The sequence below is a fragment of the Aspergillus lentulus genome (genome assembly GCF_001445615.1).
Source record: "Aspergillus lentulus DNA, contig: Alt04, strain: IFM 54703, whole genome shotgun sequence".
Classification (NCBI taxonomy): domain Eukaryota; kingdom Fungi; phylum Ascomycota; class Eurotiomycetes; order Eurotiales; family Aspergillaceae; genus Aspergillus; species Aspergillus lentulus.
In genome coordinates, this window is record NW_028322122.1 from 4,021,417 (window position 1) to 4,043,617 (window position 22,201).

The window sequence follows — 22,201 nt, forward strand, 5'->3', positions numbered from 1 at the left end:
ACGGGAACGGCAGCTATCTTCTCCAGGAGCCGCTGCAGGTCGCAAGGATACTTCTGACTGGTGACCCTACTCGGAGTAATTGGTCCTTGACGACTCTGCTAAGCTCATAGAGAGTAGAGAGCAGAGTCAGAAGATTTGGAGAGGACTTCATCGAGCTAGCCACACAAAATAGAAAGGCCATCTCTTGGGAAAAAAAAGCGCTCGAGCTCGTTACATAGCAATGGTCAATGCTTGATCTGCGCGATCCATCGGTAATCATAACATATATGTTCAAGGTTGCTTTGAATAAGTCACCAGCTAGACGAAGCAGTAGATTATCAGACAGTTCACCCAGACTGGTTTGATCTTTTTATACTGACCTGGCCAACTTGATCCTCAGAAATATATCTCTGCTCGGAGAAAGCTCAGTACTCCTACAACATTATTTCAATTCAGATGTAGGAAGAGAGCAAGGTTTTAGGAACGTTCAAATTTGGACCAAAATGAATCCACCTAGATCCAAGTGCCTCATAGAATCATTGGCTTTTTCTGGAGCAGCATTATGAACTGAAAGGTTTCGGCTTTGGGGAGCGTGGGGATATTGATAGTCACGTGACAAGCTCTTCTTGGCAACGTCTTTTCTGCAACGCACGCGACCGCGTTTTCTTGTTCACGTCAGAGAATGACGACGCTGTCGACACGAAGAGAGCACCCGAAAATTAAAGGCGCTCCTGACTATGACGATCCCGCATACTGGGACGTCAAATTTGCGACTGGAAAAGATGTGGGGGAATGGCTGAATTCGGGGGAAATCCTGATCGAGACTACCCTGTCTGAATTGGAGCATCGTCCTCAATCCGATGCCATCCCGCGTGCTTTGCACCTCGGTCCAGGAATCTCCAAACTGGGGGTCAAACTATCTGAGGCCTTTCGTAAGCAGAATTGGCCGGGAAGCTACATTGTGGTGCGTGCTCTTGTTTGGTATGTTTTCGGAGAAATGTTCTAATATTCCGCTGTCTCTGCTAGAATGTGGATTTCTCAGCGGAAGCTGTCCGCCTCGGCCGGGAGCTTGAGAGTGGCAAGAATGCAGACCAGGCAATGCATTGGCTTCAGATTGACCTGAGATCGTGGAGCGATGTTGCCAAGTTAGCACCCTATGCGCCGTTTGATGTGGTCGTCGATAAAAGCACGAGCGACGCCATTGCGACATCGCCATCTGTCCCACTCTCGACTGAATACGGCCCATCACCTATTTGTCCAATCATAAGCGAGATCGTGAAGGAGACCGGAGAACTCAGGCTGTCTCCAGTGGAGCTGTTGGCTTTGCACCTTGTCCCGCTGACCCAGAAGGGCAGTACGTGGGTTGCTCTCTCATATTCAAACATTCGCTTTGACGACCTCGGTTATGCTGGGAAGTATTGGACCACCGTGTCACGCACCTCTATAAAAGCACCACAAGGCCAGACTTCCTCTTTTGCACACACTCCTGAAGTCTTTCATTGGGCCTATGTCCTCCGGCGGGAATAAGTCATGAAACCGCCTGTGCTGACTGTGTCCCAAGACAGACGGTTCTGACCAACCAGTACACGCAACTAGCATTTGCTACGGCTACGCAGGAATTTAGCACAGACAGCACGCTCAGTAGGACTCAGTCAATTTACGCTTATTTAAGCCAAGTGGTTTCAGCATCAACAGATCCAGGGTATTGCAGCTCCAAAGGACTCAAGGATCTGCCCAAGCATTGAAGTAAGTCTGTCTGCGCTACTGTCTGGCCAAGTGATTTGCCAATTCTTCAATCTCGTCTGTTCCCAGAAGACCCAACTTCTCTCGTCTTGTTGGTGCCTTTGGATCAAAGAAAGGCTTCTCTGCCAGGGCGGTCACTCTTGTGCCATGCCGCGGCTCGATTCCCTCGTAATCCCAGCTGGCATTGTGGATGGTGATCCTTGTACAGTCAGTCATCAAACGCCGTACATGGTAGGAAGCGTATCCGTAACTTACCTGTTATCCCACAAAGCACTTGTCCTTGGTGTCCATTTGAAGCGAACTTGAATGTCAATGTTCTTCTCGTAGACATCGCACAGATATCCAAGGATGAGATCACTTTCTGCTTTGTCTAGGCCTACAATACGGTCTGTCATGGCTCGGTTTACCCAAAGAGTCTTCCACCCTGTTGCAGGGTGGACTCGGACAAGAGGATGCTCTCGCTCAACATATATGGGCCCCTTTTCCGGATGTTTGCGGTCCAAATAAGGATGTGCCGAGCGATAAATGGCTGTCTTGCCGTCGATAAATTGACGGAACGATGGTGATAACTTCTCGTAAGCGGCGTAACCGCTTGCCCACAGCGTGTCCCCTCCAGTGCTAGGCACCGTATCATTGTGAAGATGGGTGACACCTGCTGGCTGTCGCTCATGCACAAGATCTGTATGCCAGCGGGAAGCGCCTCCAGGCCGGCGGAATGCAGCCGGGGTTTCTGCTGCCTGCAGGGCCGGCCACAATACGGTCACACCGGGGACTCCAGGGACCTGTGGTACTTGCGGCTGAGCAAAGATTAGTCCAGTTTATCAAAGGTGATGCAACGACGTACATGGATCTCAACTTCACCGAACCACTCACCCAGCTCCTTCTGCTGCTGTGGGGAGATATCTTGGTCTCGGAAGAAGACAACGCTCCTTTCCGCAATTAGGAGGCCCAACTCGTCTTTTTGCTTGTCGTTAAGATCCTTGAGTTGCAGCCCCACGATCTCGGTCCCGATGTGCTTGGTGAGGTGGATGACCTCCTTCGCTGCTGACAGCAAAGCCTTCTTCTCAGGATCAGCGCGGGATCCCGGATCGATGTGAGGGCGATCATAGTTCCGGATGTTGTAGACGTCATCCACGTAGAGAGGGCGAGCAGGCCGGTACGGATACCCGGCTGAGAGATCAATGCCGGCCTTTTCGAATCTTTCCCGGGCGTTCGGAGGGAGAGGAAGAGTCTCCTTTCTAGGCTCTGCGACGTCGACAATGCGGGGATCAATTGCAGCAGGAGCCATGGTGCTAGTCTCTGATGAACGTAGCAAGCCTTGAGCAAGACGAATTCTGGTGCAAGACAGTGCCGATTCTAGTTTAATTATACGGGCACCGAATCATCCCCGCTTCAGTTGATAAGAAAGTACAAGTGTGGACAATTCTGTGTATGCGATCACATCATCGCCATCACCCATTACGCCTTCTGCACCATGTATCATATGGGGTCAACTGCGATATCTGACACGCTCTAGCCCTGACTTCCCCTCACTTGTCTTATCATCCTCCTTTATCTTCCCGAGCCCCTCAGATTGCACGAGTCGCGACCGTCATGCGGACAAAATCCGAATATCCTCATTCAGGGATATGATTGCGTTGAGATGAGTGGATTTCAAAGCAACACAACCATCAGCCCATGGGTCGAATAGGCTTGACTTGCACGGCAATATACTTCCGAGACGTAGGAATTCTACGTTTCTGTGGAGCTTATGCACAATCGTTATCTGCGTCGCCAATGGTGCAATTCGAGAAAGAATAACCTGCCATGGGTTAGAGGGAACTCATAAGGATTCCTGTCGAGGCCTCACCGTCGGAGCAATATCGAAGCACAGTCAATACAATGACTCGCCGTCAAATCCATCACGTGGCTGTGATTGGCGCAGGAATCAGCGGCGTTGTCTCGGCCGGGCATCTGCTCGCTGCTGGGATTGAGGTCACTGTGTTTGAGAGGAATCATGCCGCAGGGGGAGTCTGGTACGCATTGTTGTAACTTCCTGTTCCTGCCTTTCTGACAGGAGACTATAGGTTGTACGACGAGCGCAAGCCCCTTGAACCCGTCTATCCGTCTGTGCAACCCTCCCGCGCTGAACAATATGCGGAAGCATTAGATGTTAGGGATAAGCGTGTCCTGCAACACGCTCCTCCTGGGTAAGTTCAGCTTATGTTTATGAAAAGATATTGGTTAACGTGAGTAGTCCATGCTACGAAGGACTCAGGAACAATGTCCCGACACCCTTGATGCGCACAAAGCTTAACCCCTGGCCAGGAGGCACGCCTGACTTTGTGAGTCACGTTGTAATGAAGGAATACATTCAAGATACGGCGAAGAAGGCCGGCGTTGACGGTGTCACTATCTATGGCGCGAGGGTGAAGAAGCTGCGCAAGCAGGACGGCGGATGGGAGGTCACTTGGTCTACTCTTCATGAAGATGAGAGAAGCGAAGTCCTGCAAGAGCAGGAGAACGGCAAAGTACGAGCTATCATATCAGAAGCGTCATTGTGGACTGGGCTTACTGTTGTAGACATTTGACGCAGTCGTCGTCGCCTCTGGGCACTACCACGCGCCACGTATCCCCGACATTCCTGGCTTACCAGAAGCAAAGGCACTATGGCCATCCAGAATCATTCATTCAAAGGGATACAGAAGGCCCGACGGATTTGACAACAAGGTGAGTCAGTCGGCTTGCTGTTACGTGGAAATCCCCAAACATGCTGAGAATTCACAGAACATCCTCCTTATCGGCGGTGGCGTGTCCTCGACAGACATTGCTCGCGAGATAGGCCCAATCGCCAAAAGCGTATACCAAAGCACGCGCAACGGTGAATTTGACCTGGCTGCTTCAGTACTTCCTGAAAACGGAGTGAGAATCGGCGAAATTGCCAAATTTGAGATGCAAAGCGACAAGATACTACTGGAAGATGAGCATTTGCCGTTGGTTGTCCACCTTAAATCAGGTCAGAAGCTATGCGGTATTCACGCCATAATTATCTGCACTGGCTACCACATTACTCTGCCCTTTCTTCAAGACTATCACGACGATGAGACCTCTCCCGCGGATGCAAATGAAACAGTTCTTGTGACGGACGGTACGCAGGTGCATAACCTCCACAAGGACATCTTCTACATTCCCGACCCGACATTGGTGTTCGTAGGCGTCCCGTACTACACAGCGACATTCACGCTGTTTGAATTCCAAGCCGTCGCCGTGGCAGCTGTCTTCTCTGGGATTGCCCAGCTGCCTCCCACCGAGGAGATGAGGGCGGAATATCTTGCTCGCATCAAGGCGAAGGGGAGTGGGCGGGGATTCCATTCACTCAGGGATGTGGAGGAGCACTACGTAGCGGATATCTTGGAATGGGTGAATAAGGCCCGGGCTTCTCACGGACTAGTGGCCATTGAAGGACATACTAAGACATGGTTGGAGGCGAAGGAAGCGCAGAGGGAGCGACTTAAACAGCTTTTTGGGAGCGGGGCGAGGAGGGATAGTGGGGTGGGTCAGTTCCCGGCGTTGGAGATGTGTAGCTGAGTCGCGAGATGATAGGGTTATAGACTGTATTTAGACAATTGACACCGGCCGCTTCCCCGAGTCTAGGGGGCTTTCTCCAAAGTCTGCCGTAAACTATCTATTGGCGGAGGACATATACATCAAGTGCGATATAGACCAAAACCCCCACCTTGTGCCTCCTTTCCTGTACCCCACATGTACAAAGTTCGATTTAAGGAGCGCTTTGCATTGATGTGGTTGGCACATCATCCATCAATCCTATGGCGAGCTTTGAACCGGTTACTCGCCATCACCACGAGTCAGTCAGCGGCAGCCGCGGGGACTTCTCCTTGACTTGGGCACTCTCGACATATCCACCCTTATCGTAACTCAATGGCGCAAGCCTTCCCGGCCATGAGGAATCCACCCTAGCTACAGCGTCCCACACCTTGGCCACCCAGTAAAGTCAAGATAGAACAAGCTCAGCGGCAGCCGACTCGGTTTAAGGAGACGTTGGTCCTCAACGAATGCCAGAGCTTGTTCAGTGACAGGACTCGTTAAAATGCGCTGATTCCTTAATCACAGATTGAAGAACCAAATCTCCTCTTAGCAGGAGTCACACAGACTGCTCTACAGACATTTACATTATGGCACCCTCACAGGTAGTCATCGACGAAAGAGTCATCGTCGACAGTTTACAGAAAGACCCCAAGCGGAAATGGCTCAGTTACATCTGGGACACATTCGACAAGTCCCCCGAAGAGCGCAAGCTGCTATTCAAGCTGGACACAGCAATATTAACTTTCGCTTCACTTGGTAGTATATCAATCATGAATCATGTATTTACGCTGACATTAGATGCAAGGGTATTTCATCAAGTATCTCGATCAAGTCAACCTCAATAATGCGTTTGTCTCTGGGATGTACGTCTGCCTTAACCACATTGTTAGCGATAGTTGACCGAGAATAGGAAAGAGGACCTCAGCCTATATGGCAACGAGCTTAATTACATGCAGACCTGTTGGACAGTCGGCTACGTGATTGGCGAGATACCCAGCAATTTGCTCCTGACCCGTATCCGGCCGAGATATTGGATTCCCGCGATGGAGGTACAGTATTATCTTCTGGAAATAGACTGCTAGATGCTAATGTTGGCAGCTATTATGGACGGTGCTGACGTTTGCAATGGCGCGATGTAACTCCCCGACTCAGTTCTATGTCCTGCGCTTCTTTGTCGGTATGTGATGGCCCGTCCTTGGTAGCAGTAGGTAGTAACAGCCACAGGCCTCGCAGAAAGCACATTCTACCCGGGCATGCAGTACATCATCGGCTCGTGGTACCGCAAAGACGAGCTCGCGAAGCGGTCATGTATTTTCCACACGAGTAGTGGCATCGCGAGTATGTTTTCTGGATACCTGATGGCAGGCGTATATCATCTTGGTGGCAGGGGCGGGTTCAAGGGCTGGCAGTGGTATGTTACGATGGCAACTCATTCTGCGAGCCAAGCTGATGTTCTAGGTTGTTTATAATCGATGGAGTCATTTCGCTTCCGGTGGCGCTGAGTGGGTTCTTCATTCTGCCTGATGTGCCGGAGATTTCGAATCCGTGGTTTTTGTCCAAGGAGGTAGGTTGAGTTGCTGTCGCGTGGGCTTGCAACTGCTGATGTGTGCAGGAAGTTTTGCTTTCACAGAAGCGAATGCAGCTTGAAGGACGCAAGTCTAGAGGGCCTCTGACGATGAAGAAGTTGAAGAGGATATTCTCGTCGTGGCATATCTACCTACTGACATTGCTGTATTTGTACGTTATATTCATCGAGTCGGACGACACTGAGAGCTGACGTGATCAGGTGCTTCAACAATGCTTCTGCAGGCTCCCAGCCTATATTCCAACAGTGAGTACAGTGCAGTTATCCCCTCAACGTGCACATATACTGATCAACAACAGATACCTCAAACACTCAACCGACCCCAAGTACTCCATCGGCCAGATTAACGCCTATCCAACCACCACCGGCGCGGTTCAGGTCGTGACTACTCTAATCTACGCTTGTAAGCAGCTTCCTTACATCTTTGCGATACCTCTGACAAGATAGGGACATCCGACTCCATCCTCGGCGGCAAACGCTGGCCACCCGTCATATTCGGCGCTGTAAGCCCCCGCTCATCCACCTCAACTCCCCTCAATCTAACAATCCAGATAATCAACATCATCTCATACACCTCCCTCGCTATATGGAACATCCCCACCGGGTGGAAATGGACCTGCTACATCATCGCCGGAGCAGGGTACGGCCTAAGCGGTCTTCTAATGGCGTATGTCCTCCCCTTTTTTGGTATGCGTATCACAAACTAAAGACAAATAGATGGGCCCATGAAATCTGTGCCGACGATAACGAGGAACGCGCGTTGGTGGTAGGCAGCATGAATGAGATGGCGTATGTGTTTCAGGCGTGGTTGCCGCAGGTTGTTTGGCGGCAGGTTGAGGCGCCGGGGTATAGGAAGGGTTTCATCACGGTGACGGTTTTGTCGGGTATACTTATTCTAGCGACTTTCGTGACGATTCGGTTGGAAAGAAGGGAGAGGTGAGTTGCTGTTGGCTTGGGATGAGGAGTAATTGGGCTAATTGTTGTAGCGCTGGGAAGCTATCTGGGATTACGGAGGGGTTGAGTGAGGACAGTTTACCAAGGGTAGATTCGGAGGACGGAGGTGCGATTAAGGTGTAGCTGGGCTAAGCGAATGGCATTCGGAGAGGGTGTGGGAAGTATAAAGAGTGAATGATATGAATGATGTCTCCCCTGTTGTATGAAGTCTATTGAGGCAAAGCTTCTATAGCCGCCGGAAATGAAGAGTACAATAGCCCACCACAAGTATCAATCGTCAGACAGTAATCACAACACCATCTGCCAGGTGATCCTCTTCCCCTTAACCATGGCCAACACCGCCACAGGCAAGAACCGCTTGTCCACCAGACTCAAACCCCCAAGCAGTCTAAGCGGCTCTTTGAGCATACAGCTGCAACATCCCATTTAAGTTTATTATCCTCCACCGGATAATCGAACTGAGACTGCACCTTTTACAGCGCACTGTAGACTTCTCCGTAAGTTTGATATCAGATTCACCAGCAACATCCATCAACTTCGTGTACAGAACTTGCAGGAGGGTGTCGGTGGATTCTCTGAAGCGAGTGTATTCCTCAAACGCCATAAAGGTACTCAGTTCGCTTCTATCGAGGACTGGGGTTGCTCCGGACTCCGCCTCTGGGAAGACCACCTGGTACCGCTACAAGCGCTCGCGTTATATCAGCTCCTCGAACTCCTCCTTAGCGTCGAGGTATGCCTGCTTCTCATTTTCTTTGTATTCGTTTATAAGCTGGACGGGGTAGAGCGGAGCTCATCGCGGACTAAGAGCGTTGAGACGAATGGATTTCGCAGACCGAGACCGCCCAATTGCTTCGGAAGAAGAAGAACGCGTCCGGGATTCCGGAGACGCCGAAACGTTCACTGATCATGTGCCGAAGGTGCTCCGTGACTGCCGAGGCGCGACTATCGGTGTTGAAGAGCGCGTTCTGCACCTTTTCGTAAGTGGCAAGGATGAGGTCGACGTGGTCACGCCCGAAGCAAAAGGCCGGCTGGCCGAAATTGCTAGTGAAGAAGCGGCGGATGCAGCTGTTCCAGGTGCGGATCCAGGAGATGACGCTATCACAGCAGTCAAGCTGTTGCTTTAATGCCAGTCCCAGTTCTTCAACTCGGCGTATCGCATATTCAGAACATCTGCGATCTCGGTCATAGCGACCTCGTCGTTCAGGAAGTCTTTGAGCATGGCTCGCTTCCCGTCACTCAGCAACTCCTGAGTCAGCAGGCCTTTAATGCAATTGGACAACGAAATCGGGTTGAATGGTTCCTCAGTTTTCCAGATTGTTTCGCATCTGTCCTTGACAAGGCCCCGTAGTTTGCTCAGCGCACGCTTCCCCTCATCCCCGAGGAAGAGGTCTTCAAGGAAGGCATGGATCTCCTGTTCGTTGGCCTCACGTGGCTGGAAGACGACCGCTTCAAACTGGTCGCATAATTGCTGAAGACATTGCTTCTGGCGTGCTTCCACAATCAGATAATCTTCGTCGTCAGAATCATCCTTGGCTTTGGAGTTGCTTGTACCATTTGAAGGATTATGCACTCGGTTAGTAAGCGCGCATAGAGATCGGCAAGACTCAATTTGTGACTGTGGGCGTCCAATTTTGAGATCAATGTCTCTTCAAACCCCTCCATCATCTTCCAGGGAATTGACGAGCCGTATCTGGCTTGATCAAGCCATCGTTCGATATGACTGATGGTGACATCCTTAGAGGCGCCGGGATAGAGCTCCTTGGTGCCAGCCAGGAGACATGTCAATCTGTCAAACCGATCGTTACGAACTGCAGATGCTCTGAGGATCTCACTTTTACGCGACTGATAAGTGTTGCGCAGTTTCTGCAAGCTCGCGGATCTTGCTGAGAGTCAGCGATCGAATTGTCTGCGAGAGGGCGGTGTTTGACGCCATGCTGGTGAGCGAGGAGATGATGACAGAGCTGAAGCCATTGTGAACAGAGATTTCACTGGCCTTAAATAGAGTCTGGAGGCTGACGCGTGGGTCACACTGGGTTTTGGGGGGCTGTCTGCCTTGTTTGTATGCCCCTGAGGCTCTGGCAGATAAGCTACTGCTAGATACAATCTAGAGAGAGGGTCTACATCGCGGCTGACGAGTGACAGCCTGGGACAAGGCTCAATGTCACGTGATAATGCCTTATCAGGCACTAATCACATGACTCACGCACATTTATCAACATCAAAACAAGTGACGCAACTGACACAACTGACACACGACTAACCTGACACTGGCGTCTCAACCCAATGAGCGCTCTGTCATGCTCAGCCTCCCTCAACTGCCGAGAGGGCACACTAACCAATTGAGTTACTGATACTGATAGGTTAAGGTGGCCCGTTGCTGCATCCAATCAATTGATCGCTCCGTTGTCCGTGACGGCATCTTTGTCGATCACCGTGACGCTCGCCACCTCCACGGTCCCATCATCGTCGACAATAACTGATAACCGCTTCTGTTGCTTTTACCAAGATATTAAACATATACAGTCTCCCTGCGTCGAATTCGTCATCGATGTGGTGTCACGAAGCCTGCACTTATTGCGTATAAAACCTGGCCGTTGCTTGGAAAAGAGGACAAGGCCAAGAATGATGTCAGGCAGGAAAGCCAAACCACCACGATCAAGCGATGAAAGGTCCAACGAGGAGGCCTTGACGACGAGATGACCGCCGTCAAATCAACGAAGCGCATATATATTGCGTCGCGCTCGTAGTGACCAGGAGCGGCACACCACAATACGTACTGGGATGATGATGGTGGCTGTTATGCGATCATCGTTTTGACGTCACACTGGACGCAGATTGCCTATATAGTTATCGCACAATCTGTTCATCATGAAAATGAAGTTCTCATTCTTACCTATCACCAAGTCAACGAAAACAATCATATACAGTCAAGCCCTCTATCTCATCCAGTACGAACAGCATGCCTCTCTTCCACCGCAATTCAGTATCCGGCTCCTCCTCCACCTCGGCTCGTAGCATCGAGGAGCCCAACCAACGCAGCCACGGGTTATTCGGTGGTCGTAACTCATATTCCAGCCACTCCTCTCGCCGTTCCTCGGGTAGCTACTCGAGCGGACACACCCAACGTCGCGGCCTGCTCGGCCGACACCATGAAGACCCCTCCATCGCAGCTGCCAAGGAGCAGGTCCTCCGGGCCGAGTCGGCAGAGAAAGCAGCCGATCACGCTCTGAGAGAATCTCGGATGGCGGTGCGCGAAGCTAGGGAACATGTGAAACGACTGGAGCACGAAGCGGCTGAAGAGTAAGTTCTGCTGGCTGTGTATTGCGTATGCGACCACTAAGTGGCTTTGATAGGGCGCGACTGGCCAAGCATAAGCAGTATCAGGCCAAGTCCATCTCGAAGAGAGCTAAGCCTCTTGGACGTAAGTTTGACTCTTGGCCTGTTGTCCATGTCACTGCCACTAACGAGAACAGGCCATGTCTGATTAACCGCCGGTCATTGGTCATCTACTGATGGGAGGATAGGTCACTTTGTCTTGTTTAAGCACTGTACTATACCATACTTGTTTCATAATCTGTATTTGTAGCATAATGTATAACGACTCATGATTCATATTGCCTATTCTACCTGCTCAATTGCAAACACCAGTAGATCAAGCATTGAAATACTTGAGATAATCAAATTTCCCAAGCGGCACTCCCTTACTTCTCAAGATCGCATACGCCATGTTCAAATGGAAGAAGAAATTCGGCAGCCCAAAGCGATTCACGTATGTCTCGCCGGTAAAGGTCGACTCATACGAGCCAAACTTCACATGGAACTCGGTGTGATCTTTGCCCTCGAAGAGCTTGGGATCAACGGCCTTGATCACCTCGATGGTCCGGTTGATGCGATCGTAGAACTCCTCAAAGGTTTTCTCGTTGTCTTCCATAGACACGTTTTCGGTGCCAGCGAGTCGGGCGACGGAGTTCTTGGAAGTGTTGCTGACGGATTGGACTTGAAAGCTCAGAGGGAGCATGTTTGGGTAGAGACGGGCCTCAGCGAATTCGGAGAGGGGGATGTTGTTTTCTTTGGCGTATTCTTCAGCCTTTTTGAGGATGAGGGTGAGGGTTTCCAGGCCCTTGAGGTAGGTGGGGACGGTGTAGGTGTAGAGAGAGGAGGTCATTTTGCTTGAGTCTCTAGTGGAAAAAGTAGTGATTGTGTTTATGATCTTTGTTGCCGTTGTTCTTTCGCTATCTAAATGATTGGACTTCCTGCTCATTTATACTTATCCTAAACGCTCACCAACATGATCAACATGAAAGCCCCACCATCGATACGAGTCGAATGTTCTCAATCCAGCTGAATTACAAAGCAATAGAATTTCCAGAGCAGCCTAGAGTAACAATGATTTGTAATGTCAATTGCCAGATGTAGAAATGGGTAGACGTCTCAACGTTCGTATTGCTGACAAAGCGACCTAAACGTGCCCTGTTCAACTGGAGCGGTGAAAAAGGACACGTTGAAGAATGGACGGCCCGTGCTATCCAAAGGTCAAGTATAGAGTTGTACGGCTTCGTACCTAATGCATAGATTATATTCATGTCCTGTCTGAAACGTTATTATGACATTGCGAGTATCAGATATGCTTTCATTTCAACATTTCATCGGCTCCACCATATCTGATAGCAGATTCCAATTACCCTGGGAGCCCCTGACTATCAAGGATCAGCCAGGTCCCTCTGGCACAAAAAGACACCAGCGGCCGCTAACTATATACGTTTAAAGTTGGGATGCTCCCCTCACCAACCACAGGCGGGAGAGTCACTACTAACCGGGTAGATCATATCCCAGAAATAGCTGGACAAGGGCACGATAGATTGATGTAGTTCAGCACTCTCAGCCATGAATCCAGCAGACCAAAAAGGTGTCCAGGCGACATTTCCAGCATCGTAGGAATGATAGCGCATATTCTGCTTGACAAGCCCCCTCCTACGACATCAAGGAGGCTAACAGCTGAGGCCCTCTCCCCGGAAGATGTTCATGAGCCTATCACCCTCCTAAGTGTTTGTTTGTCTCGCACACCGCCATCAGCTTTTAGTTGAAAACCGGGCCACCACGAGAAGGTAGCTGACCGGCTTAACCATACCACACCCTAGTCAGGCAGAGTACTGCGCGCTATCCATACTTACAGGAAATAGCGCTCACGTAGTTGCCTAAGGCCCCGAGTATCTTATGCTGGAACCTCTGATATAGGGTAAACGATATCACATGACGCTGTCATCAATATGTCACCATTGTACGTCACTGTGAGTCGCACATCCCCAGGACGAGAGGACTGAGAAGGTCCCCCGACGTTCTCCTCTCTCTCCTCTCTTCTCAGCACTCTTTATTTGCTCATTCGCCATCGTACACCTCATCAATCAAGTGAACCCAACGCAACACCCCATCGCAACATCCATCGCAAAGACCTTCTCAAACAGTCACCATGCAGTCCAGATTCAAGGAAAGACTCTCCTACCAGACCAACCCACAAGAGCTTGAGCAGCTCATGAAGCAGAACTGCCTCAGCCCTGAAACCAACGCTCAGGAGTCCCCGAAGACCGAGGACTCTGAGAAGCAGATTCGTCAAGAGCGAACTGCTCTCCACGACGCAGCAGAGTTCGGATATCCCAACTTTGCTTTCACGTTCATCGAACACGGAGATGATATCAACGCTGTAGATGCAAAAGGACGCACTCCCCTCCATGTCGCTGTCCAAGCAGGACAGGAGAAGATGGTCCGCCTCCTCCTTGACAGAGGTGCAGATGTGAACATCAAAGACAACGATGGACTCACTCCGCTCCATTTTGCTGTCGTGCTGCGCTCAGTAACTTTGGCTCGCCTGCTTGTGCAGGCTGGAGCAAACCCACGCGCTGAGAATGCGCATGGCCACACCCCGTTCCTCTTTGCTTACTTGTTTGAGGAAAATGAGATTTTCGAGTGTTTTGCCGAGACAAACCGTCCACAAGTTGAAGCAATGCCCTCGAGCACGCTTCGTGGATATCTGGTCAATATGCGCCCTTGGGCCAAGATGAGATCTGTGTTGTGACGAGAGAATTGAGGAGCTTGGACGGAGGCTCCGACTAGTTGAAGCATGTGTTGACTTTGCAGTTACAGTATAGATTTTGCTTTCAGGATTTGGAGAAAAGATATATGTTGCTTGTTAACTCGAAGATACCCTTGATCCTGTCTGTTATCTTTGTGAATGTCTGGCTCAGTTGCCCCTCTGTGAAGAATATTATGGATATGGAGCTTGCTCGATTGCTTAAGAGACATGGCTCGTTTGTGTTGTGATACCCTTTGAAGAGCTGATTGATTGTGCCTATGTCAGATTTGTTCTATTGTCTCGATTATGAGAATGGCTGATACCAATGCAGAAGATTTTACACGAATTTGAAGATAAATTGCAAAATTCATGGATCTAACGGGTAGTTTAATTACCGTTTCAGATGATGGGATAGTCTTCAAAAGATAATAATAGGGTAATTCTCAGCCGTGCACGTATAGACTTAATGATCATCCAAGTCGGCTTCCAGAATCACTAATTCATTCTGGAGGAAGCCGGGATGGTCATGCAGGAGATTCTGTATCGGGGGAATTAACTGCTGCTTCATCTGCTCATGCTTTTCCTCGCCTTGAAACCAGACATTGTGCAACAATTCGGCGAGTTCGTTGCTCCGATCGGATGCACTATTCCCGCCGAAGGAATAAGAAGTACTGAGAGGACGGAGGGAAGTCCTCCCGAATCCGTTCTCCGCCAATACCTTCGTGGCAGAGTGAAGCAGCAGGCCCTGATGGGCTGGTCCCGGGTTGGTGCCGCTCAATGGGGTACACACGGTGTTCACCAATTTCTGGACTTCGTTGTATGGTGCAGCCTGGATCAGAATGACCCGCGCATTCGAGGAGGAGTTGTTAACCACGCGGACGACTTCTAGCAAGAAACCGCGAAGATCGTCAACATAGTCGAGACTCATTGTTGCAATGACGGCGTCAAACTGGGCATCTGCGTATGGGAGATTGTCGAATGGAGTAGCCAAAGTCTCCATGGACTTGTCTCCTGTTGATGCCTTGCCAAGGAAGTCTGCGACAATCAGAAGCCAGCATATACCGAGGAAGAATGCGTCCATGGCTCACCTTCCAGCCCACCCCCAATATCCAGTACCCTTTGATGGCCCTCCAGCATAGAGGACAGCCTCATCCTCTCATCATCCTTCAAGACCAGGTGGCCCTGCAGCCGTCTCCAAGCCGCCTCGTTGCGCATTGACTTTCCCGGAAGGCCTTCAGGCAAAGGATACGGTCCCAGCAACGGGCGTGGCTCCAATTTCCTCCCGACGATCAAATAATGAGTCTCGTTTCGCGTATGCTTGGAGTCCTTGGGTATGTAGTTGAACATCTTTTCAACCTCAATTGCAAAACCAGCTTCGCGCAGTAAATTCAACCAAGCCGTCTGGGAAAAGTACAGTTCAGACACTGGCCTCTCCATCCACGTCACTTTCGACCTTATACAATCCCAGACGGGATCATGTACGCCCTTTCCTCCCACAAGGGCCGAGGAAGGCGTCACACCAAGCACGAGGATCCCATCCTCCTTCAACCACTCAGCGAACCGATACACCACTTTATGAGTATCGCTTGGTTGGATCTGAAAGAGCGAGTAGATCGCAAACACGGCGTCCATTTTGACCGGAGGCGTGTAGGTCCGCATATCGGCCGTTGAGAATGTCCCTCGAACTTGGCTGGCTGCAATCCTCACCATATTCTCAGCAACGTCAATGCCGTAGACGGTGTGACCGGCGGATGCGAGTGCTGCAGCGACCGGTTTGCCGGTTCCGCAACCGACGTCGAGGACATGGCTGCTGCGTGGAAGCTTGCTCACCACATATTCGGTGACTTGGAGCAGCCCGGGACTCTCAGCATAGGCGTCTTCATAACGCTCTCCAAGCTCGTTGAAAAGGGTTGCAGCGTCGACTTCCATGGCGGGATTAATATTGCGCAGTTGGTAGTTTGATCGTTATGACCGTGGGGTATATCGAAGTTTAATACGGGGAATGTGTTGACGTGGCACCTGCAGGGTGATGGCATACGGTGAGGCATCAGTGCAGACTCTGGCAATGCTTGGGCGACCTTGAAATGGCCTCCTGCACGATTGTTCTTAGACATAATGCATGGTCCGCCCATAACCTGATTTGCTTGTGTGAGTGTGCATTCAGATGACCCAGTCAGTTGTGATATATCATAAAACACTTGCATTTCACATCACAATCCCACTTCCGCAACCTGCAATGCCTCTGTTCAGAGCATACGATATCATATTCGAACCTATCCGGTGACCAAAGATTGAAGCATAAGGAGTTAGGAACTATTCCTGTCAAGCGGGAAAAAAACAGTGAGCGGTGTTGTCCTTCCTGCCACCGAACCCACAGATCCACCATCGGTAAGCCTTCAACGGTGAGGAATCCCGAGATAAGGGTGGCTGAAACTCAAACAATTCAATTGGCTCATCCGACAGATAGGGGGTATTTTGACAGTTTTCTGGCCCGAAGTGACGTCAAGTGACGCAAGGCGTTGAGTACCATGGCCGGGCATTTTTGCAGGCATCCTCTACACCCTATCGGTAACCGTCCCGGTGGCCGCGACAACGTGCCTCAAATGTGTTGGAAAGAAGCCTGCTAGCGGTCAGTGTTGACATGCGGCAGAGGCCTTGTGTTTCCCCCGCCGTCAAAGGAACCAATTGTGCCCTTCATGGAGGCTGTCACCGCGTTGCCCCTAAAGACAACGCCAACGTCTCCGCCTCCCCGTCAATGGGTTGGGATTTCATTGGCTGTCAAGTACTGTACGTCCGCCTGGCTGATTTGTTGTAGGCCCGAATATGCCTTAGAGGCTCAATACGGAGACTTTTAGACTCGTCGTCGAACATATGGGCTATGGAGCACCCTAGGCGTGAAAATGGGGCACATGATACATCTATGGCTGAGGCACAATTCCGCGCACACAGTGCGGCCAGTCTTGAAGGCCGATGTCGAGAGTCTTGCCGACATTGACACGGCCAGGAACCTCGTCAGTAGTGCTATTGCTGGTAGTCTGACCCGGACTGTTGCTGCCGCTGTGCTGCGTTGGAGGCGGGCCACTTGGCCAATGTCTATATGGTACATAATTGAAGCAATGCGCTGGCAAGGAGCAGACTGACGGCGCAAAAGACTTGATACGCTGATATCGCAATAGCTTTGTTAATACTAGCTACTCTCTTTGCAATCAACAAAGCCATGAATTAAGTGGATTTTTGGCGAATGGATTGATAGGACTCTCCCTCAGATATCCATTCTTCGCCAGACTGAACCATACGTAGGCGATGGCCAGACTGGATCTCTCATTTCTCCCCCCAACATATTCTCCTTCAGGAGTGAGGACCCTATATGACTGTTGGAGCAGCTCCATTTGATACAATCGCCACTGGTCCCAAAAAATAATACCGAGGCGCCTAAAGGCCCGGGTATCGCATCGCCAAAGAGGACTTCTCGGATTATTGTAGGAACCGCCAAATCGACCATAAAACATCATTCCTATGCCGCGACCTCGGCCACTGTTTATCGTGTTCCCCCAGGGGTGCGTTTCTGGAGAAATTGTTCTTCGGGCCAGAGGGACACTAGGCAAAGCCCAGCATGACTTCACAGCCAGATTTTCTGGAGACGGTAGGTGAGTCAGTGCCGGGAATTTGATGTGGACCGGTGATAAGGGGGTGGGAGACAAATCATTCAAGCACTCGGTGATTGCTGGAACTTCGTCCTCGCGCAAAACTGAATTGGCCGTTGTTACATCCTTGTCGAATAGTCGATCTATATCGTCTTGCGACCAGGACCAGCGCTTCTCTGCTGCGGCACAGAGTTCACTGTAGATCTGGATCGCCCACAGGACACGGTGTACCCTGTATTGCTCCACCCAGCGTGGGTGATGGGTGCCTTTGGGTTGGAATGGCTCAGCTGGAGGGTCCGGCTCTTTGTTCCATAGCCAACTGTAAAGTTGACCGTCAGACACAGTTGCGCGGGATGGCGTCGTTGTCTTGATGCGGTGGATAAATGTGTCAAGGCAGGCACAAGCTAGACGATGGATGTTGGCCGCTGTCGATACGACTCGCCTGAGTGCTGCATCTGAGTCTAGTGTTCGGAATGATTGGAACGCCTGCAACGCAGGAGGAAAGGGATCTCCTGGTGTGCGTTGAAGAAAGTCGAGGATGGTCGAGGGTGTAAAGGTCGTTGTTGAGTATATAGCGACTAGGAGCTTGAAATCCTTCTCAATCCCATTCCCGGTCATTGGACAAGACACCAGCACCGCCTCTGTGATCTCCGCATAGAAATAGGTGAACACGTCGTTGACCACCGGGGACATTTGCAGAAGACCGTCGAGGCTGGTGAAATCACAGCATGACTTTAGAATCTGAAGGATGATCTCGGTTGGGAGTTTGCGAAATGGATCCATATCTTGTATGTTGAGTAGGGAGGATGGCAAAGTTGACGGATGTCATTGAAGCAGCCTTCTGAAGCCTTTTGAAAGATGCACGTAGCGGATTGCCAAGATAGACCGTCGATTTTTGTCCCACTTTTAGTCCCTCAGGCCTCCAGTCCTAACGGCATCGCTTCCATGATGGCTATGAATAGAACACAAATGCATATTCTGTGCCTCCATCGTGCTCCTAGACGCCATGAGCCAGTACCTGACCGCGGCTAGGTACTGAGATGGCACCAAGGGCAAGCTCGCGGTCAATACTCAGCCTGCCGTGAGTCTCGTCAACATCTTCGAGTCGACGGGTATACGGCAGGAACCCTCCCATTCTATTATGGTCGGTTCCGAGATGCGTCCATCACAGAAGCAAACGAGTTCACAGCCCGTTGTCTGGATGATACCTGGAGGGAGCGGCTTCGATGGTCAGGATAGGGACCGCATGGCAGCAGAGTCCCATCAAGGAAATTCGATTTAACCAACAGGGGCAACAAATTCTAAAGGATAGATCAGACAGAATGAGATTAGAGCTGGACCGAGTGAGCAAGCTGTCTTCACCGTAGCATCGGAAAAGCCAAGAAGGAACGGTCTCGATGAGTCAAAGGAGTCGGAGCTGCTTATTCATTGTTATTCGTTATTATTGGTGGGAGGCCGACGAAGCTCGTATTCGCCCAATTCGGTTGCTGCCTGGATTACATCAACGATCTTCTTCATCAAATATGCTTATCTGAATACTTTCATCAATATTTTATCGGTGCCATCATCATCATTTCAGCAAAAGACTTTGCTTTGATCCTAGTATACGCTCAATGGATATGCAAGGGCAAGCGAGGTCTGGGGTTGTGTCCTTGTCTCCCGACTCTGAGGCTTCTAATAAGGCCGAATTGCCAGATCGGCACAAGTTACAATCGGGGGAACAAGGAAAAATCATGACTAATCAAAGACAGAAACGACCGCATACCAAGTCTCGCTGGGGTTGCTACAATTGCAGAGCCCGGAGGGTAAAGGTACGTTTGATCCCCGGATTTCGGAACGACGTTGACGAGTGCAGTGTCAAGAAACCAAGCCGGCATGCGAGAACTGCATGTACCGAGACATGGAATGTGTTTATCCATCTAAAGTCCGGGACTGGGTTGGTGCAGGGAAGCGACCGGCGTCGCGACGGGATGCTGTGGTTGCATCATCACAAAGTGGCAAGCAGCTATCACCTTCGCAGGGGCTTGCTGTCAGTCCGTTCAGTGGCGATGACATGCGATTCTTTCATCATTACCTTGTCGTTGCGCGCCCACATCTACCCTTTGGGAGTGAGGAGACATGGGCGACCGAAGTGCCCAGATATGCGCATGAGGTGATTATCTTGCCGAAATCCCACGGGCTATAGCTGATGCTTCCACCGTAGTATCCCCATCTGATGCACGCGATCCTTGCGCTAGGAGCTACTCACTACTCCCTCGTCTCGCCTAATGGATCGGAATACTCCTCTACGGCGATTATCCACAGAGGCAAGGCACTGAAAGCGTTAGCGGCAGCGATAGGAAAAGGCCCAGAATGCACAACGACCGACCTGGACGTCATCCTGGCCACATGCTATGCTCTCGTATTCCAGGCATACCACATGCATGATGGCCTCGTCGACTTCGCAGTCACGGTCCGCGGCTGTGGAGTGATCACCAACTGCATCATAGACAAATACAAAACAAGCCAGCTATTCCATCTGCAGACGGAGGAGGAGGCGGCCGAGGTAGCCCTGGCACTTGCCGACGAACCCGTCAGCAGTCCCCTCCTGATCGACAGCCTTCTCGCGTCAATAGATAGATTACAACCTCTCTTTCAAAGCACCATACATCACCGTTTCTTTCGAGCGCTACGGGAGACACTTACCGCCCTCGCAATCTCCAACCGCGCAGCGTTTGTCAAGCTCACCAGGATCTATGCGGTGTGGTACGAGGCCGAGAATCGAGAGTTTCTCATGTTCATCGCGCCGGCGAACCACGTTTCGCGAGCTTTGTTCATGTATTTCCTTGTCATCGAGCTCCTTATGCAGCCGGTTTATATCAGGCTGCGGGAGCTAAGTGGCACTACGTTCCTACAAAGAGAGTCGGTCGTACATCAGTGGGCGGATGCCATATACCGAGAGCTACCATCTTCGATGCGCGAGTTGATAGAGTTACCGATGCAAATCATAGCTGCAGATGAGAGTTCTACGAGAAGCAGTCGCGGTACGCGGTCTGACGGTGCAATTCCCAACCTGCATGCTCAGTTCTTTGACATGGAGACGACAGCGTGGCTAGGATGCGCCAAGCCTGGAGGGTTTCAAGTATTAGAAGAGACTCGGTGATGCTATAGTATAAGAGCAGTACATGCACGTCATCTAATAACAGCTTCGTGAGACAATAGCGCAATAATCAAGTCAAATTCATAGACATCATTGTATAGAAATGTTTGCATTGCCAATCCCCTTTGTATAAACCAAGCATCGACATCTACAACCAGGTCAGATTTTGGTCCCGTATCCTCAAGCTAGAGATTGCTCTTCGGTGTCTTGTCGTCTATGGGACTTTCGCAGAGGATAGACCTGCTCCCCTTCCAGCCCAGACATTGCCAACCAGCGCGCCGGATGGAACCAGCCCAAGACCAACAAGGCGACAAACATGGGAACAGCCTCGAGCACATACAACGGCCATTCATGCGTAAACGTGTACGAGTCAATGCCGAATGCAAATTCAAACACACGATAGATAGAGCGGAGCTTTTACCGTCAGCAGTAGCCTTCTCTCCAAGGTTCAAACCCAGACTTACCATAATGAAGAACCCAGCAATATATACCCCCTTCATGACCATCCGAACCCCATGCGGCAACTGGCCACCCTCCACCGTCGCCCTCCAATGAAACCAAACCATAATAACCAGGTACGTCGCAAACGTAACAACCTGCAACACCAACCCCCCAATCAACACCCCAATCCCCGTGTCCTTGGTCGACCCCTCCCAGTTCCCCGAGGACGCAATCCCACTCCCAGACCCCTGCGTCAGCACCGCCAGAATATCCAACGCCAGAAATACCCACGGCAGCCATCGACCCGACCCCCTACGCAGAAAGCTCGCGGGCTTCTTGGCACCATTGTCGGGGCTCGTCTCCAGCTTGCCAAGAAGCATGTAGAGACTCGCGCAGACGAAGACGGGGGCGATGACGATGATGGTGCTGGAGACGGCGTACAGGCCGACATTGCCTGGTTTCTGGACGCTGGCGCAGCGGGTTGCGTAGCCTGCTACTTCGAGGGCGGCGCCAATCACCGTCGGGATGAAGTAGTTGGTTCGTGGTGTTTGGGCTTTCCGGGGGAAGATGAATGTCATGTATGACTGGTAGATGAGGGGGATGATGTAGATGATGGCGAAGAGGACGGAGGCCCCGAGGGAGGGATTGTAGAAGTAGATGTTGTTATCCTTGTCTGAGGCCATGGCGCTGGAACTCAATGACTGAGAGAAGGGCACAGAGAGAGAGAGAGAGTTTGTAAGTGACAATTGTAAGAGCCTGCGCTGAACCTTGATGTTGTCCTAGGAGGCATATTGGACATGGAATAGGGACATATATAGTCCACATCTGGCACCATCTTCTCTTTTCCAAACGCCATAGTAAATGCTGCTGCCTTGAAAATCCCTCTTCAGTGGTTCAATACCCGTACTCGCACTCGCATTCAGTCTCATCCATCTGCACAGATGATTCCGCTCCCTGGATTTGAGGCTTGACCAGTAGGAAACACGAGAGATGCGAAAAACGGTAATATACCAGCCAGATTTGGCCTAGCTGTATTAAATACCCATTCTTGATTGGCTACTGAG

At 50.8% G+C, this 22,201-nt stretch overlaps 11 protein-coding genes across 11 annotated transcripts; 6 read left to right on the forward strand and 5 right to left on the reverse strand.

Moving 5' to 3' along the window:
• Window positions 1-661: 661 nt before the first annotated feature.
• ALT_2588 (uncharacterized protein) lies at window positions 662-1,506 on the forward strand (the record flags this gene model as incomplete). The annotated part of the gene is made up of 2 exons (XM_033561225.2): window positions 662-943; window positions 1,006-1,506. The coding sequence occupies 2 exons, from the start codon at window positions 662-664 to the stop codon at window positions 1,504-1,506; spliced, it is 783 nt and encodes a 260-aa protein (XP_033417116.2).
• A 234-nt stretch (window positions 1,507-1,740) lies between these two features.
• On the reverse strand, window positions 1,741-3,010 carry ALT_2589 (TauD/TfdA dioxygenase family protein; the record flags this gene model as incomplete). The annotated part of the gene is made up of 3 exons (XM_033561224.2): window positions 1,741-1,921; window positions 1,978-2,519; window positions 2,567-3,010. The coding sequence occupies 3 exons, from the start codon at window positions 3,008-3,010 to the stop codon at window positions 1,741-1,743; spliced, it is 1,167 nt and encodes a 388-aa protein (XP_033417115.1).
• Window positions 3,011-3,603: 593 nt separating this feature from the next.
• On the forward strand, window positions 3,604-5,289 carry ALT_2590 (putative FAD dependent oxidoreductase; the record flags this gene model as incomplete). Its single annotated transcript, XM_089599376.1, has 5 exons — window positions 3,604-3,737; window positions 3,789-3,911; window positions 3,980-4,232; window positions 4,285-4,431; window positions 4,489-5,289. 5 exons carry the CDS (start codon window positions 3,604-3,606, stop codon window positions 5,287-5,289), a joined length of 1,458 nt encoding a protein of 485 aa, XP_089456522.1.
• A 605-nt stretch (window positions 5,290-5,894) lies between these two features.
• ALT_2591 (putative MFS transporter Liz1/Seo1) lies at window positions 5,895-9,311 on the forward strand (the record flags this gene model as incomplete). The annotated part of the gene is made up of 18 exons (XM_089599377.1): window positions 5,895-6,063; window positions 6,113-6,170; window positions 6,218-6,356; window positions 6,406-6,484; window positions 6,541-6,718; window positions 6,766-6,871; window positions 6,920-7,044; window positions 7,094-7,138; window positions 7,192-7,295; window positions 7,340-7,395; window positions 7,444-7,559; window positions 7,610-7,828; window positions 7,879-7,933; window positions 8,326-8,343; window positions 8,394-8,576; window positions 8,629-8,920; window positions 8,977-9,134; window positions 9,195-9,311. 18 exons carry the CDS (start codon window positions 5,895-5,897, stop codon window positions 9,309-9,311), a joined length of 2,217 nt encoding a protein of 738 aa, XP_089456523.1.
• A 1,494-nt stretch (window positions 9,312-10,805) lies between these two features.
• Window positions 10,806-11,330, forward strand: ALT_2592 (uncharacterized protein; the record flags this gene model as incomplete). The annotated part of the gene is made up of 3 exons (XM_033561221.2): window positions 10,806-11,146; window positions 11,200-11,267; window positions 11,320-11,330. The coding sequence occupies 3 exons, from the start codon at window positions 10,806-10,808 to the stop codon at window positions 11,328-11,330; spliced, it is 420 nt and encodes a 139-aa protein (XP_033417112.1).
• A 168-nt stretch (window positions 11,331-11,498) lies between these two features.
• ALT_2593 (DUF1993 domain-containing protein) lies at window positions 11,499-12,011 on the reverse strand (the record flags this gene model as incomplete). The annotated part of the gene is made up of 1 exon (XM_033561220.2): window positions 11,499-12,011. The coding sequence occupies one exon, from the start codon at window positions 12,009-12,011 to the stop codon at window positions 11,499-11,501; it is 513 nt and encodes a 170-aa protein (XP_033417111.1).
• A 1,302-nt stretch (window positions 12,012-13,313) lies between these two features.
• On the forward strand, window positions 13,314-13,916 carry ALT_2594 (ankyrin repeat domain-containing protein; the record flags this gene model as incomplete). Its single annotated transcript, XM_033561219.2, has 1 exon — window positions 13,314-13,916. One exon carries the CDS (start codon window positions 13,314-13,316, stop codon window positions 13,914-13,916), a length of 603 nt encoding a protein of 200 aa, XP_033417110.2.
• Window positions 13,917-14,376: 460 nt separating this feature from the next.
• Window positions 14,377-15,842, reverse strand: ALT_2595 (uncharacterized protein; the record flags this gene model as incomplete). The annotated part of the gene is made up of 2 exons (XM_033561218.2): window positions 14,377-14,948; window positions 15,002-15,842. The coding sequence occupies 2 exons, from the start codon at window positions 15,840-15,842 to the stop codon at window positions 14,377-14,379; spliced, it is 1,413 nt and encodes a 470-aa protein (XP_033417109.2).
• A 1,277-nt stretch (window positions 15,843-17,119) lies between these two features.
• Window positions 17,120-18,340, reverse strand: ALT_2596 (uncharacterized protein; the record flags this gene model as incomplete). Its single annotated transcript, XM_033561217.2, has 1 exon — window positions 17,120-18,340. The coding sequence occupies one exon, from the start codon at window positions 18,338-18,340 to the stop codon at window positions 17,120-17,122; it is 1,221 nt and encodes a 406-aa protein (XP_033417108.2).
• Window positions 18,341-19,170: 830 nt separating this feature from the next.
• ALT_2597 (Zn(II)2Cys6 transcription factor domain-containing protein) lies at window positions 19,171-20,699 on the forward strand (the record flags this gene model as incomplete). The annotated part of the gene is made up of 3 exons (XM_033561216.2): window positions 19,171-19,368; window positions 19,413-19,709; window positions 19,761-20,699. 3 exons carry the CDS (start codon window positions 19,171-19,173, stop codon window positions 20,697-20,699), a joined length of 1,434 nt encoding a protein of 477 aa, XP_033417107.2.
• A 177-nt stretch (window positions 20,700-20,876) lies between these two features.
• Window positions 20,877-21,820, reverse strand: ALT_2598 (RTA1 domain-containing protein; the record flags this gene model as incomplete). Its single annotated transcript, XM_033561215.2, has 2 exons — window positions 20,877-21,110; window positions 21,161-21,820. 2 exons carry the CDS (start codon window positions 21,818-21,820, stop codon window positions 20,877-20,879), a joined length of 894 nt encoding a protein of 297 aa, XP_033417106.2.
• Window positions 21,821-22,201: the final 381 nt, after the last annotated feature.